At 35.2% G+C, this 18,019-nt stretch overlaps 1 protein-coding gene across 4 annotated transcripts in view; it reads right to left on the bottom strand.

Moving 5' to 3' along the window:
- Positions 1 to 18,019, bottom strand: part of FBLN2 (fibulin 2) — a 152,255-nt gene that overhangs the window by 18,952 nt on the left and 115,284 nt on the right. For all 4 annotated transcript variants that reach the window (XM_087887810.1, XM_034437732.3, XM_034437740.3 and 1 more), the window contains 5 exons: positions 16,581 to 16,700; positions 15,785 to 15,886; positions 8,359 to 8,493; positions 5,614 to 5,751; positions 5,127 to 5,270 (listed from right to left, as the gene is read on the bottom strand). In XM_087887810.1, coding sequence (XP_087743936.1) covers positions 5,127 to 5,270; positions 5,614 to 5,751; positions 8,359 to 8,493; positions 15,785 to 15,886; positions 16,581 to 16,700 — 639 coding nt within the window. The remainder of the gene's footprint in view (positions 1 to 5,126; positions 5,271 to 5,613; positions 5,752 to 8,358; positions 8,494 to 15,784; positions 15,887 to 16,580; positions 16,701 to 18,019) is intronic.

Raw genomic sequence — 18,019 nt, 5'->3', positions numbered from 1 at the left:
GAAAATGCTTGCAGCCTGAGCATGCAGCAGGAGCAGAAGTGGGTTAATTTTTCCCAGAAACTGCAGGTACGGTGATTAGTGATTACAATTCCCTTTGCCAAAGCTGGCCTCCTGCAGCTCTGTGGTTCTCACAGACAAACCCTATAATTTAAAATAAAATAGAAATTCAAGTTGCAAAGCCTTGGCGAGCACTCTATTTTGGATCCAAACGAACATTAGTTTCCTTTTAATTTTTTTCTTGACATATATTGAATACAGAAACAGCTACATTCTTAATTCTCCTAAGTTGTTTGGAATGTCCTCAGCACAGGCAAGAAGCAATGGATGGAAAGTAATCACGGAGAGAACTAAGATCTAGAACTTAGTTCTCCTAGAACTAACCTAGAACTAAGAAAAAATTACTAATAGTTGGAACAATTAATCCGTGGATGTTTTGGGTCCTCCAATACTGGAAGTTTTTAAGAAGAGACTGAACAACAATTTGTCTGAAATGGTATAGGGCTTCCTGTTTGAGCAGGGAGTTGGACTAAAAGAACTCCAATGCCCTTCCAGCTCTGTTATTCTATTATTCTGTTCTGTTATTAAACCAGCATTTTCAGATAATAGGCAACAAATTCAGTTATGTAAAATAATAAAGGCGGAGTTAAATTTCATTACAAATTGAAATCTTTCTTTGATCTCTTTCCATACCAATCAAGCAATTGTCATGTACTCTGAGGACTGATAATACTTTTCATCCATTCACATGTGCCCAACAAATACCTTACATTTTTAAAATTAATTTACTGTTTGTTTGTTTGTTTGATTGATTGATTAATTTACATCTGGCTTTTCATTCAAGAACTAAAGGTAAGGTATATAGCACTTCCTTCTCCTATTTTTACTGGTTGCAATAGCAATCATATGAAATAAATTGAACTGGAAAAGACAGAGCTAATTCTACTCAGTAGATTTCCATGGTGAAGTATACTTGAATTCATATGACCTCCATTCCAGTCTAATATCTTAACTACTATATAATATTGGCTCTCAGTACAGGTGTTAGCATCCCACTAGGCAGTAGCATATAATATCGTGAGCATGGATAATAATTTTTATAACCTTTGGGATCCTTGGATTTACTTGTAGACAACTTTATTTGGAGATAAATAAATAAATTTCAAATACCATTTTTATGGCTAATACTATAAATCAATGGCATATACATCTATAGTACCAGGGATGGATTCTACTTACCTTTACTACCAGTTTGCAACGGGACCGTGCAAACGTACTCGCTTCGCTCACACATGCACCTTGCTTCTGCGCATGCGCAGATCACTTCTGGTGACGTTAGGGTCAGTGGGTGGAGCCTCCCGCTGATTTTACTACCGGTTCTATAGAACCGGTCCGAACCAGGGGCAACCCACCACTGTATAGTACTATAAATTTACAAAACCTGAGTTTGGTTAGAAAGATTCTCTTTTAATCTATGTTTAATCACTCTTATTTTCAATGAGCCTAGCAATATATCTTGAATCTAAAAGTGACTTTTTAAAAATTAAAGCACCATGTCTTTGCATCTCTGTTCACTTTACAGCAAGCATTAAAATGTTAATTTTAATAATGATTTAAATCTGCCAATTAACAACATAAGTTGCCTTTAATTCATTTGTTCAAGTCTTTGATTAGTTTTCTCTGAAATTGTGCATTCCAATCACTTCTGCTTTTAATTACTTTCAGTACATTATTCTGTCAAAAGAGCATCCCATTTCATGACAGTTACAGTGTTTTCCAGCTAAATGTTGGAAGAAACTGCTGCTAACCACTCTATTGTATTAAAAAGAATAAATTTGTTGAGAATTCTCTAAGCAAAAAGAAGCAACCACAATTCCATTATTCTGCATAACCTGTCCCAATGATCTATTTCTAGACCCATAAGTTTATCCAATCTAAAATTTAATTATCCATTGTATTCTTTCTTGCAAAAGAAAAAAAAAATAGAACCACAATGACTTTTTATTTGGTGACTTATGCTTTCACTCTATTAACACAGACACAGACACATATAAAAGCATTAGAGTGCTTAAAGTCTAAGCATAGGAGTATACTTACAAGGCCAGAGGCACAATGTTTTCATTACTAATATTACAATGAACTATGACGTTTCTAGATACAACAAATCTCTAATTTCTATAAGTTCGAAAGTTTCTAAAGAAGTCTTACTAGTGCTAACCAAATTAGGTAGTTGATAGGGTAAATGAGCAAGATGAAGAATTTCACACCAACATCAGCATTCCACTATTTTAGTATAGCAGAGATATTTTTCAAAGCACTGTTCTATTCCTAGACTGGTTAATGATGGTTGGCCAAGCTGTTCTTAATTTCCCTTTAAGTCAAGACTCTCCCAAAATAACACATTGTTATTACTCAACTGAACTGCTGTTTAAAACCCAACATCAACCATTGAAGAAAGCTATATGATTTATTACATACAAATTATGTCGTATACTTTTTCTACTTGCGTTAAACCACCATCACTACTGCCTAATCAATATTCACTGAGGGATTTAATAGAATACCAAATAGCTTTTATTCATTCATTTAATTTAATGAGATTACATTTGAATTTGAAGCCCTAGCAATTTCCAGCACTGAAACAGCCACAGTTTTGCCCAATTTCAGTTCAGTCCTGGATTTTGGATGCATTCTGTAAGCTAATTGATTTTAGCAAAAATTGTTCCCTATGATATGATACATCATTTCACCCAATTCAGGGTTACAAACAATCAAATAGGCACAAGAGTTTTAGGATCAGATGAATCTGACTAATCTTGTTCTAAAGCTGAGACTTTTGTAGGTTGAGACAGTGTAAAGAAGCACCTTCTTTTCTCTAGCCTAAATATAACTTGATCTAACTATTAGATAAACCTGCTTTTCTGAGATATAAAGAAGGAATATCTATTTTTTCTAAATCATGCATAATTTTATTTCTATTATTTTAGACAGTTTGTCCAGTTTATTGATTATTTTCATTTCTTGGAATTGCTCATTTAAAGTGGGGTGGAGGGAGGGAATGAATATAGAAATAGAATAACAGAATTGAAAGGGACCTTGGAGGTCTTCTAGTCCAACCCCCAGCCCAGGTAGGAAACCCTACACCACTTCAGACAAATGGATATCCAACATGATAGAGACTGTATGATCCAATGAGCAAAGAACTTTGGTTAAAGTATAATGATCAGCCAATGGAAAAAGATGTACTCTAATGTGTTAAAATTCACACTGAATTATAATTTGAAGGAAAACTTCTATAAGACGATGCCATTGGTATTTAAAACCAGACAAATTGTCAAAAATGCATAAGGAAATTTCAAATGTGCGTTAGAAATGAACTACAAAGAGAGTAGTTTTTAATAATCTCTGATGGACTTGATATATAGCCAAGAACTACTGAGATCAGATTTCTACTTTATTTCATCAGATTCTTAAGATAAATGTAAAACTGAAAGCAAAAGTTTTCCTTTTAAGTTTGATGGATTGAAAAGAAAATCGGGAACATTATTACTATATAAATTGACAACAGTGAGAATTTTATTTGCACCAAATGGAAAGATACACTAGTTCCCACAATGGAAGAATAGATGGTAAAGGTGATGGAGTTTATAGAAATGGCTTAAAATGTGAAATGTAAAGCAAAAGGTTAGTATTGTATTACTTCTGTTGCACCGAAGAAAGACAGAAGTCATCATTTTTTTCTTCTCTCTCTGCATCTTTCTCTTTCCTTTTTAAACCTTTTGTTTCATCTATACTTTTATCTTATAATGAAATTTTTAAAAATATGCAAAAAAAGGACGGGAAAGAAGAAGCAATGAACAGAACAATACAAACTGTTCCAAATGTGGATATGGATCTGAGCTGAAGAAAGGAGTTTCAATATTGTAGTTGATACTACTCCATTGGATGAATATGATGAAAAAACAAATCCTAAATTGGAAATTATTCACACATTATTAATAGTTTTATTTAAGTGTGTGGTGTGTCCATATTTGAAAGATTGTGTAAAGTTCTGTCACAAACAGTATCTCCAGAAAGATATTGAAGCACTAGAGCAGCCCACGGGCCGAATGCATCACGCACTGGCCATGCCCAAACCCAGTTTAGTAAAGGAGAAAGTCGCGATAAATCACATGACGACACGTGACGATGCAAGTTTGACAGCCCTGCACTAGAGAATTGCAGAATGATCTAAGGAAATAGACTAATGAGGAAAGATTTAATGTTTACAAATACACATAGATAGCTTTTTGTCCCAGTGTACTTCACTGTAAAATGAATTGCACCAAATCTTGTTTTCATGCTAATGTCTCCTATCATTGTTTAAAACGATTGTTTTGGAACACACCATATTCACTTTATGTTACTTGTGAAGTTTATCTCTCATTGTTCATATATGATTTGGAGTCCATGTTCCTCAATGACCTTTTTATATACATCCATTTTAAAAAAAACCTTTTATTTTATTCCCATTCTCTGTGTTCTATAATAAAATTTACTGTTCCATAAAAGGGCATTTTCCATTATCCAGTGTATGACTGAGTTATGCTTGCTTCAGTTTTTAGAAATCACAAGGAACAGAAGAAGCATGAATCACTAAAACATCTATACTATTGATGCATGTATGTGTCTTATATTAATTCATACAAAATAATTATTTTAGATTTTATTTCCCTTGTTGGCATTAACAAGGACAAGAGTAATTATTTTGGCAAACACTAGTATAAATGTCAACATTTCCTGATGAATAACACTGCCTAGTGAAAAGCAACAGCAATCAGTAACGCTGTTCACTGCCAAGAATTTGGCAGACTTGTGTTTCTCACCTGTTGAGGTCTATTTTAAGATTAGCAGGTAGGCACTGTATATAACTCAATTTCTTTCGGATGGCAACTAAGGCCATCCATTGCAAGCCATAGAACATTGAATGTACCTCCACCAGCACCACAAAGATTTGCAACAGATGCTTTTATGTGTAGATTGGAATTCAGAACATGCATGTTTACAGAAATGTATCTTTGAAAATGAGATTAAAGAGAGATGGTTAATCTAACCGTATCTACAGACAGGTTCTTTAATCTGACTCTTACCAACACATCTGGTTCCATCTTCACTTGAATGATATCCCCTGCTGCATATTAAGAGATTCTTCTGACAAGTGTAAGACCCAACAGTATTGATGCAATTGAATCCAGCCTTACATGGCTCAGGAAGTGATGTACATTCATTAATGTCTGTGGAATAACAACAACAATATCCTTAACAAATATTAATATATTGCTATCAGTCTTTAACTTAATCAGCAACCCATTTTCCATCTGTTCTTCCTTTCCTGTTCATTTGGTCTTGATTTATTGTGCAATAAATTCCAGACTGATAGGGTTTTATTTAGCCCATAGTTAAAATTGCAATATTTCAAAAATCTAATATTTATTTTTTTAGTTTATTGTATTTTAAAAGGAAATTAATTTAAGAGTGGGAAAACAGTATAACATTAAAGATGACAATGTAATTAAATGTACCGCAGGTGATAGAATAGCATCTGGAACTCATTAATTGAGGAATAGAAATACTCACCAACACAGTTTCCCTCCGGATCTTGTAAAAATCCTTCCATGCATCGTTGCTTTGATTCACAGTAAAATGATCCTTTTGTATTTTGACATGCAAAGTTTATCTTGCAGCTGTGAGTTCCTCTTTCACATTCATCAATATCTTTTGAAAAAACAAAATGAAACAATTTAGCTATACCATTTCTAATACTCCTGTGGCATCTTTTGATTCATGTACATGTGTAATGTTTATAGAGAGCAATGCTACAATGCAAGATGCTATTAACATCTAATAGTAAATGTAAGATACTTTAAGGCAGCAATCATTCATTTTCTAGCTTGACTCCATTTGGAAACAATATCTGCCATACTGATCTGTAAAAACCCTGGAAAATTATATGCAATCCATTTAAGGGAATTAAACAAAATAGGAAACCAGCCTTCTACATTTATAGTCAAATGTGGATGCAGAAATCCAAAGTCAGATACGTTTTGCACTTAAATACTAGTCATACTTGAATTCTTTTGTTTGTTATTCAAATTTCCAGATCTCCTTGGTTAAAAAAATAAAGGATGAACAAATACCCTTTTATACTTAATATCCAAGCTCAAATGATCCTACTTTGAGCATAGCTCTCTAGAAGGATTCTAATTCTAGGAAAGGTAAAAGGAACAAGAAGATGACAACCCGCAACAAGATGGATGGATTCAATTGGATTCAATGGTGAAAGGTGCACTCATATCAGTGGTGAGTTGCTTACGGTTCTGTCCGGTTCTATAGAACTGGTAGTAAAACCGGTGGGAGGCTCCGCCCACCCACCACAACGTCATCATCGGTGATCTGCTCATGCGCAGAAGTTCACATCCACTGTGAACCAGTAGTAAAGGTAAGTGGAATCCACCCCTGACTCATACACTCATTAATGTCAGTGGATTGAATATCAATACATTGCTATTGGTCTTTAATTTAATCAGCAACCCATCTTCCAGCTCTTCTTCTTTTCAGGGACAGAACATCATGGGGATTATTCATCTGTAGGGTTGTAGAGAAATTATGCTGACTTGATCGCACACAATCATAGTTTAATATGACAATATCAACACACCAGAAGCAAAAGCATGGATGTGACAGCAAATAATTAGAAATCACTTAATATAATATAATGATTGCTTATTACAGACTCAGAGTCCAGGAGTTAACTGGAAAACCACACAGAAACCTGCTGTGTCATTTTTAATATGATAGACTTAAAATCAACTAGGATATGAAAAATGACTGCTGGATGCTTATAAATAAGTTAGTCATCATTTAGCAACCACAATTGGGAGTGGCAACTCAAGCCATTAAGCAAAATGGTTGCTAAATGAAACTGTGACTGTGCTCTTACTTCAAGTTTTCCTTTGCTTTGAACACCTGTGAACGTCATAAATGCAGGATTGGTCACAAAGTTATTTTTTTCATCCCCCATTGTAACTATTAGTGGTCATTGTCTGAGATAGTTGCTAAATGAGGATTACTTGCACATAGGAAATCTGTATGTCAGAGTTGTCAAAATGTATTCTTTTAAAAAAAGCTTTGGAATGCTGACCACTCTCAAATATAACTTTTGTCCTCTAATAATACTTATACTATTCCAATACTTGTATGGAAAATGTGAATGTAACAAAATCATTATCTTTGGGGTCAAACTACCTTCTCAACATCTCTAAACAAAATCAGTACCCACTGCTGGGAATGATTAAAATACTTAAAAAAAAAAAAACCCACCCCACAATATTTGCAAGTATCTAAAGTAGCAAAAAATAGATTGAGTATTTCTTCTCATTGTTGCTCCAAAATGTTTGATCAAACATGGAAGGGAATAGCATACAGGTAATTGGCCCCACCAGTCTTTCTCCAGGGTGGGCTGTGTGTTAATTTATATACACAACATTAATTGTATGCTTCACAATTGAGATAATACCCATTAAGTCTAATTCTTAAATTACCTAGCTGTGCCTTTATTCAGGCCATTGAGTTAACTTAAAGAAGGGGTAGCAATTTTTGTTTCCTGAGAAAGCTTGAATTTTCAACAAAGTAAGTCACTCTCACCAGTTGGGTCTTCTTGCATACAAAGACAATTGAAAGCATTGCAACAAGTAGGTAGCTATTATGATCGTTTGTTTACACTATGAGAATAGTATCACAAATGTTTTGAGTATTCTGAATTAATGTCTAAGAATTTACAATCCCTGTTGTGCTATATAAGAATTGATAATTACAAAGCAATTCTGTAGTGGAAGCATGGAAAATTTATAAAAGCGCAATCAGTACTTCCCAAAATTTGGTAACGTGTATTCAGTGAGGTAAATAGATGCATTTTCTACTTTGTCTGGAAAATATCAAACAAAATTACAAGCTAAAATTGAGTGAATGTTTTTCCCCTGTATTATTATCAAAGCGTCAACAATGAATATTCAACTGCTACCACAATATTGTGGGGAATATCTCTTTCACAACCATAAATTGTGTAAATCCTGTTCTGGAATCACAGACTACTTTATATTGTTTTATTTAACAATTCATTTCTTTTACAAGGTTGTGTTTTTTGGGGGGAGGGTGTTACACAAAATAATTCATTTAATTTCACGAAAACAATAAATTGAACTATAACTTTAAATTTCATTTCTTCAAAATCTGTATGTACTTCAGGTCAAGATTTTGACAAATAAGTTTACAAAGTGCTTGAAAAAGCAGTGCTATTCATGCAAAAATAAATTCTAATCTTACCAACACATTCACCATCCCTAAATTCATATCCTGATTGGCAGCTGAGTTGTTGAAGACACGTAAATGATCCAATTGTATTGATACAATGTTCTCCTCTCTTGCAAGTATGACTATCTGATACGCATTCATTAATATCTGTGAAAAGACCATATGCCAGCATATCATATCGCAAGGAATAGACCTTTTTCAAATTTACTACAGCATGAAGGGAAACCCCATAAAGATATAGCAGAAATTATTTGTCCAGAAAGAAAAGTTTATATGATTGCATTTTAAAAATTTCTTGCCAATTTTACAGATATTTACACTATTTACACTAATTTATAGGGAATTCTAGGAGGTGTTCTACCTTTAATTTTGCTTTGAGTGAAGCATTCAGTCAAGGTCATTATGTAATTCCCTACTGCAATTGGACACAGAATTTAAAAAAGTATGAATGAAAGCACACATATTACATATAGAACAGTGATGGCTAACCTTTTTGCTATCGCGTGCCAAAAGCAGGGGGAGCATGGGAAGGAGCACGCGCATGTGCCCACACCCATAATGCAATGCACCCCACACATGCGCACACAACCTCCCCATGCTCCCCCTGCTTTTGGCACGGGAAGGCATGGTGGGCCCAATAGGCCTGTTTTTCGCCCTCCCTATGCTCCAGAGATTTCTTGGAGCCTGGGAAGAGTGAAAACGGTCTTCCCCATAGCCCTCTGGAGGCCCTCCGGAGGCTGGAAATGGCCCGTTTCCAAAAAACGGGCCTTCCAGGCCCACCAGAAGTTGGGAAACGGGTTGTTTCTGGCCTCTGGAGGGCCTCTGGAGGGGTGGGGGGGTGGGGGTGAAGGCTGTTGTCACCCTCTCCAGGCTCCTAGAAAGCCTTTAGAACCTGGGGAGAGCAAAAAATGGCCTTTCTCACATCCCTGAAGGCCTTCTGGAGGCCAGAAGCAGCCTATTTCTCGACTTCCGGTGGGCCCAGAAGGCCCAAAAATCAGATGGCCAGCGCGTGCATGCACGCTGGAGCTGAGTTAGGGCAATGCTCGCATGCCCACCAATATGGCTCCATGTGCCACCTGTGTCACCACATGTGCCATAGGTTCACTATCATGGATATAGAATATTCCTAATTTATATAGCAAATATAATTCAATTTCACAAGAGAAGCAATCACTTGATCACCACAGGACACAAAAGACATATATGAATAATGTAACAAAGCAACCAAGGAAGAACCACAGGAATGAGTAGGAAGGAAAAATTATGTTTTGAAGCTCATAAGAATAACTTGTGTTATATGATCAAGTAGGAACTGTAGTGAAAGCTTGACATTTGAAATGGAGCCTAAGCATTGCCATAATTTTGAATTAGTAGTATGTCTACAGTGGTATGTTTCATGCCCAGCATGTGTTAATGAGAAATGAACTTTGTCTGTGATCATAGTGTGGCTGGCAGCATATGGGTTATTAGGTTGTATGGATCCTTATATATCTCACATTTTATTTTTCCAGCTTCCTGTATAATTTGCAATCCTAGAAATGTTTTATTGTTATCATTACATGCTGGGCATGAAGTACGCCTGCATGGTGGATATACAATCTAATTCAAAATTATGGCAATGATTAGGTTCCATTTCAAATGTCAAGCTCTCACCACGTCTACACATGAAGGACCTTAATTTGTAATACATATATAGCACAATTTGATATATAAGGGTAGGAACAGAAGAAGGCTGGGTCAGAGAAACCTTTCAGTTCTTTCCCTTTCATTTCTAAACCCTCAATCAATTTAATATATACTTCACATGCTACAATGGACACACCAAAAGTATGGGCCTGAGAAGGAAACATAATGTAGCTGATTATGCCTTCTCCTCAAACAAACTGTGCATCCAACAGCACATTTCACAGATAGAATAATTGTAGCTCAGTCCAACAACGTGTATCTCTAAGATAAAGTTAAAGGCAGAAAAGTAGTAGAAATCTCATTTAGCAGCAAGGAATAAAATAGGCAATCAAACACTGCAATCAAGAAAAGATACCAGGGCAGAAGAAACATCCTATAATTCTATGAATGACCATACAAGAAAACAGAGAATCTTTAAGCAAGAATAACAGATTTCAGCTAAATAGAGCAAAACATTGCAGAGTAAGAAGTAGCTGGATAACAGAAACAATTATCTGATGATTATTGCCCTTTCTTGCTAGAGCTCTTCAAACAATGGAGAGGCATCCTGACACTTGGATTTCCTGCCCCAAGGAAAGGATCTTTCTCCATTCTGTTGTCTTTCAAGTCTATTAGAATTTTGATTCCCATTAGTACTCAACCAGCTGAACTGCAATGTCAAAGTATCTGGAAAGTACCAAGCAGGGAAAGGTTGACCTACAAGACTATCCTCCACAAGCCACAGTATTTGTCAAAAATCTTCAGAGATTACAGGTAAAAGAAAATAGAATGTACAGTGAATCCCTAAGTGACCTTGAATATTTAATCAAAACTCAAACGATATGGAAACAAGAAAACAGAGACGTGTCCAATTATTTTCTGCATCTGAAAGATTTATAAATAGTTTCTCCTGGGAAAAATGTACACGTCAAAGCAATTTCACAGGTTTTACTTGCATGTTGATTGATTTCAGCTGAATGCAGGGTCTTGGCTGGAGAGAGGAAATGCAAAATATGAACTTGTCTTCAGCAGAAAGGAAAATAAAAACCACAAACGTCTCTATGAGGAACATTTTTCCATATCTTCAGTGTAAAATGAGCATACAACATTTCCAGTAATGCAAGCAGAAGCAAATTATGAAATACTTGGGAAAATAAAAGTTTAATTAAACATTAGAGGCTCCAACACTGGAGGAGTTTAGATATTGGACAACCATTTGTCTAGAAAGGTATAAGGTTTCCTGTTTGAGCAGGGGGTTAGTTTGAAGACCTCTAAGGTAACTTCCAACTCTGTTATTCTGTTCTGTCATTCTTGAAACCAAGTCTTACAAGGAATGGCTAAAAGACCTAGATATGTTTAGCCTGCAAAAGAGAAAGTTAAGAGGGAACATGGTGGGTTGCCATCAAATTACTGGAGGGCTGTCACATTGCTGAGGGTTCAGATTTATTCTCACTTGCTCCAAGGAGTAAGATTAGAACTAAGGTGATGAAGTTTCAAGGACACAGATACACACTAGGAAGAACTTCTTGACAGTGAGAACTATCAATTAGTGTAAGAGATTATTGATCAGAGTGGTTTTCTTTTCTTTTCCTGGAGGTTTTCTAACAGAGGCTAGATAATAATCTATTGGAGAAGGTGTAATAAGTTTCACAAGGTGCCAGAACTGGGTTGGACCTCTTAGGCCCTTCCAACTTTAAGATTCTATGATAAATCTCCCATATTCCTTTCTATAAATTAACTTATAGTTCTGCTAATATTTTGAAACCAGAGCAGAGATTTTAAATTGACCCTTTTTAGATATTAAATAAATAGTTTTTGTAAGACCCACTCTGCATCCTTTAAACACTGCACCCTATAAACATCTGGGTAATCAAGAGAAATATCAATGAAACTGTTTCTGAGTACTTGCAGGAATCTCTTACACATATTTATTTCACTTTCTCTAATGGGTTTTATTCAATTATGAATTAGAGATAGACTCATAGTAAGCTTTTCCACTGCATATTCTGGAATCAATTCTTGGCCAATTTTAACATATTTGCACTTTCCTAAAGTTTTTTTATCACTACTGGTTCCTCTCAGTTCACTTCTTATAGATTGGGAAAGGGGTAGAAATATGTTGTACAGGTAGTTTTCTGCAATAAGTACATTGCAGTCCAGAACAAAACTGTCCCTATCATTTCTTTGAAACTATCTCATATGGAGGAATTAATGTTGTCATGTTCTAGCCAAACCATTCTATCACACATACATTTGCAACATACATGGTTAACGATGAGGTGGTAAGCAAACAACTTTACTCTGGTGACTCCAGAATATGGTGATAGAAAGATGTGCTTTGAGTCCACTCTGAATTCTCACTTAAAGAGAAACTTACTGTAGAAAGGTGTTAGGCTAGATGGATCAAAGGATCAAACCTCTGCAATTATTTCTTTTGCTTTATATAGCAACTGACTATTCTTCAGTTACAGTAGATAGAATGATAGGTTTAATAGGAGAGGCATATGTAAACTTGAAAGCATCTCCTGAAGGAAATATAGGACAGAAATCTTATAAGCAAACAAATAAACAAATTTTACTTGACGCTTTCCAGAATTAATAGTGCCTACTGCCTATGCCAAGCATCAGAACCTTTGTTTATTTAGCTGTGTGTTTCTCTACCTTGGCAACTTTAAGATATGTGGATGTCAGTTCCCAGATTTTGGGAACTGAAGTCCATAGATAAAAATGCCAAGGTTGAAAAACTCTGATCTAGCTGGGCTCTTGGACTAGCAACATTTCTTCAGATTCTTAGACAAAGCTCCACCACTTTACCTGTCTCTTAGCTCTTGCAATCTTCTGTAAGCATAATGTATCCTCTGCCTGAAACCACAGTCTTTTCCCAAAAAAATGTGAATGAATCTCACAAAGAGAAGTCAATAGGGGGCTTTGTTCTATATCATTTGAGCAGAATGATATAGAACACACAGGGACACCTGCAAACACAACCCTACAGAATGAATGGTTATCTATGGTATACCCAAAGCTTCCAAAAATCCCATAGCAAGTACTTATTCAAAGGATGAGTCCTTTGAATGCTTAAGAGCATTCTAAGGATGCAAAAGAGATATTTATATATTGCACAAAGAGAGGATGACTTTTCCAACAGATTTGCTTCAATCAGAAATTCAGTAAATCAGAAATTCAATAAATCTATTAGTGAATGTTACTAGAATTTAAATCTTTTAACAATTTAACCCAGAAAAAGGAAAGAACAATACACTTCTAAAATGATGAATTATGGAGACATGAGTCTGTGACAGCAACTTGGACTATTATTAGTACACATCATCCATTTGTGGTTTACTACACACCAAAAAAATTAAATAAGGATGAAGAATAACAAATGTATTCCATGTGCCACACAACACATACAACAGAGGTAAACACACAATAATGTGATTTGTCACAAATATAGGAAGCCTATCACATGTTAAATTAAAACTAAAAAGAAGGATGTGGGGAAGGTACTTTAACTATTAATGTGAAGAACACATTCCCTGTAAACTATCCAGTAAGATGGTAAAGTTCCTCATATACAAAGAGTATCATGCAAATGGGAGTGGTTGCTTCAAGACCTCTTTACTTAGATCAGTTGTAGTCTGTGGTTGCCATTTGGCTTTCTCTTTTGATATGTGAAAAGTACACCCTTTAGTACCCTAATCCAATCTTTATAAAAGCATACCTTGCTTATGCATATTTGGGCTACTTTGCTTGCCCTGTTTTTTTGGAGAAAACCATTACTATGAACTATGTATCCTTGCTTGAAGTTCATTCTTAATAGATAATGTCAGGCTCTAGATTGAAAGAAGCTCTAAATACCTGAACTTGCACTGCCCAAGAAGTGGACAAGTGCCAATCAGAAAGAGATTGTGGAGAATAAAAATCCTACAGTTGTTTTGTACCAATTCGCATGTGTTACTCTTTAATGGGATAAATGGACATCAAGGCTGATTGTCATTAGCTTCTTTCCAGTCCTGGTTTGGGAAGCGAAGTGGCCAGGCAAAGAAGTCCTGCCCTAGCAAAACCCTAGCAAAGTCCTGCCGTGGAGATTTTAGAAGTCTCTTGCAAGCAACCACCTATAGGACAAAATGGGGCATGGAATGGAAGAAAGACAATCACGTTGCTCTTTAGGCAATATGTAGAATTTCATTCCTGCACTTCACAGAAGCAATGGCCCAAAAACGTATGGGGCAAAAAAATAAAATCTAGTTTACAAATCTTAAAATAGGCTAACTCCCTCCCTCCCATCTATAAATTTTGCTCACAGCTGGCAACTCAATTACGCCTGCATAGAAATGGCTCCTATTAACAGGAATTCCATCTGAGGGTTTTGTTAATTACTGAAAGCAAATGGAATGGTCAAGAAAAGAGCAACCCATTGGGATCTCAGTGTTCTTTAAGAACTTAATTTGTCCAGACACTTGCAGGTCTATTGCCTCTCTTGGGTTGGCCTAAATTATTTGCAGTCCAGAGCCAATGGTTCACATTTGCTATTGCCTAAAAGCCTGACTAACTACTTCCTTTAGCTATTCAGTCACCAGAACCAAAATTATAGACAACCAGTATACTGATGCTAAATGCAAACAGTTTCTACACCAAGGAAATGTATAATAGCTTTCGTTAACATAACAAGTACACTGATTCTCCCACCTTGCAGCAGGAATCATACTGGTATTAGCTATCTGCTACACTGAGCTTCATTGGCTGAAAAGCAGGATAATGTAATAAATAACAATACAATATAGGAACCATTTCCACATTTCAAAATTACCTTGTAGCACAGAGCCATAAACCAAGAACACCAATAATGTTAACATAAGCCAGAAATGTTATGAGATTTTACTAATACTATTAAACTGTCAGAACAAGAGTTAAAGTACCACAAAGTTAGTCCAAGTTTTATAATGTATCTATGGATATGTACACTTTTAACATTAAAAGCAGGAAAAGTAAAATTGTGTAAATAAAACCGCTTGGATGTTGTTGGGGATTTTTTTTTGCAGATGTTTCATTACCAAACTAGGTAACATCACATGTGCTAAAAGGGAGTGGGGTTTGCTATCTATTTATATATAGTAGCTTGCCCTATGAGTGTTGGTGGGAGTGTTGCTGTTCCAAAGAATTACCAAGAAGAAACTTCAGCAGAAGTACAATATTACATTGATTTTAATGTCATATTTTACATTTTCAGTACATTTATAGCCAAATCCCATGTACGGATAGGTTGGGATTCTTAAAAGCTCTTCCACAGGCTTTTAAGAGGATGAACCCTGCCCATTCAAAGAGGAGTTTAATTAACCCTTTCTTGCAACTGAAACCTTCCCATGTTTTCTTATTACACAATATCCATTAAGGACAGATACATGGAATAAGTGTTTCTTGCCTTTCTGTGAGGTATGCTAGGAGACGGCCACATGGAAGCACCCTACGAATTATGCAAAATTGAATTGAATATTTTGCCCAGTGAAGGAACTAACTTTCATAGTGTGACCAGTTAGAATATGCAATGCATCCGGAGAATTGTAAGTGAAGATAAAGCATATGCTTGAATTGCTTTACAACTATTTGTAAAACAAATAGACCAACAACTGATTTAGAGATATAATATGTAAGCTCTATAGGGATATTTATCTTTTCGAGTAAATAAAATAATAGAACCATTCTGACAGTGTCTAAAGTTCTTTCAGTAGGTAGAACTGAGAAGTAAGGATTTTGATTTCAACAAACTTACCTTCACAGGAAACACCATCTGACAGGAGAACAAAGCCAAGTGAACAAGAACACACAATTTCGCCTTCCACCATATTACAAATGTGCTTGCAGGGACCATTATCTGGGAAACACAATATTTCAAAACATGTTAAAAACAATTAAAGTGAATTCCTTTTATATTATAATTATATCCTGGTCATCACCTCAGAAAGAAAATATGCAAATAAACCACATACCCTCATATGCTGAATCATTCTTTAGAATCTTTCTTTTTTGGTAAGCACACCTGAGCTAAGCTTATCTATGAGGCTGAAATTACTACACACAGCTGTGTTGCACAAACAACTCTAAACAGCTAATATTAAATAACCTTGAGTTTTCAAGTTAACCTCCAATTATGCAGCACATTATCCTATGAGCTTCTTTTTTCCTTTTTTGTCAACCTACTGGAAGCTGTTTGGACTAGCATTGAAATAAAAATGGCCAAGGAAGCTTTTAATGATTTTCAAACACATGAAAAACAATATATAGAGTTGTTTGTTCTATGAAATGGGTGGCTATGTACAGTAAATTAAATGATAGATAGATGATAGATAGATAGATAGATAGATAGATAGATAGATAGATAGATAGATAGATACCATGTTTTTCCCAAAATAAGACCCTGTCTTATATTTCTTTGAACCCTGAAATAAGTGCTCAGCCTTATTGCCATGCGCTCAAAAGCCTGATTGGGCTTATTATCAGGGGATGTCTTATTTTGGGGAAACAGGGTAGATAGATAATACTTATCTCCTGTTCTCAATTAGACATACCTTTACATTTATCTTGTTCTACTTGTAAAGTGTTGTTGGTTGCAGGTTGAATATTTAAAGCTTCTGGAGCTGGAGTGGCTTTCTCCTCTAAGGCAGTATTTTGTGCATCATCTTCAAAATCTAAAAAAGTATATATTACAGAAATATTTTAATTACATTCTTTTATATCTTTATATTTCCAAAAAAGGTTTTCTTTGGAATATACAAATAACTCAATAGTTTATTGGGAAACATAGTAATTAAACTCTCCCACCTTGTGAGATACACAAAGAAATAAGACAGGATGCCTACTGTCTCATCTCTTGTTCATTTTGATCCTTGAAATATTAAATATAAGAAAAGAAGTGGGATATGGGAGTAAAGATTTAAAAATAAATTTATAAGTCAAGGGCTCTTGCAGATGACTTGGTCTTGATTTTGGAAGATCCTTTAAGGGAAATTGGAACATTAAAGGGAAAATTAAAAGAAGTTGGGACACCAGCTGGTTTTAAAATTTATAAACAAAAAAATGAACATTTTAACAAAAATATGAAAATAAGGAATTGAACAGAATTGTTGAATAAAACAGGTTTTCAGATGGAGAAGAAAATAAAATAGGCAAGTATCACCATGACAAATATTTTAAAAGGTAAATGTTTCCCCTGTCCAGTCATATCCAACTCTAATTGTTGTGCTATTTCAAAATAACTATGGTAAGAGATGGAATGAAATTAAAATGTTAAGATGGGAGAAACTACAACTGTCATTTGCTGGGGATAATTTCTATGATTTAGACAGTGCCAAAAGGATATATCTAAGTTTGTATGGCAAGGGAAAAAAACCATGAGTTAAATACCAGATGTTACAAGATGCAAAGGACATTGATACATATCACTAGAGAAATTGTCTAGTGTATAAAGGCACTTCAAATTTATGTTGGAAATGTGAACAAGAAAAGCATATATCACTCTCATACTGAAAGAAGTTTCAGACTTACAACAGATAAAAAACTACAGACTGATATCCTTATTGAATGCTGACTATAAAATATATGCCTCAATAATTGCAGAAAGACTAAAAAGGTTCCTAAATCAATTTATACATTCAGAACAAAATGGATTTTTACCTAAGAGACAAATTAAAGACAATATGAGAATAATTTTAAATACACTGGAGTACTACGAAGCATATCCAGGGAACCAAATTATTTTCTAGATGCACAGAAAGCATTTGACAATGTGAAATGGCAATTTATGCTAGCACAATCAAAAGATATGGATTTTGGGGAGAGATTTATTAACATGATTAAGGCACTGTATTATAAGCAAACAGCAAAGTTGAAGGTAAATGGAGATATGACTGAGAAGGTTAACATTTAAAAAGGTACAAGACAAGGATGCCCCTTGTCTCCCCTATTATTCATATTGACACTGGGAGTATTAAACAGAAATATTAGACAA

Source organism: Pantherophis guttatus, chromosome 2 (genome assembly GCF_059756535.1).
Source record: "Pantherophis guttatus breed Tessera chromosome 2, ASM5975653v1, whole genome shotgun sequence".
NCBI lineage: Eukaryota > Metazoa > Chordata > Lepidosauria > Squamata > Colubridae > Pantherophis > Pantherophis guttatus.
This window is presented reverse-complemented; position numbering and strand designations above follow the sequence as displayed.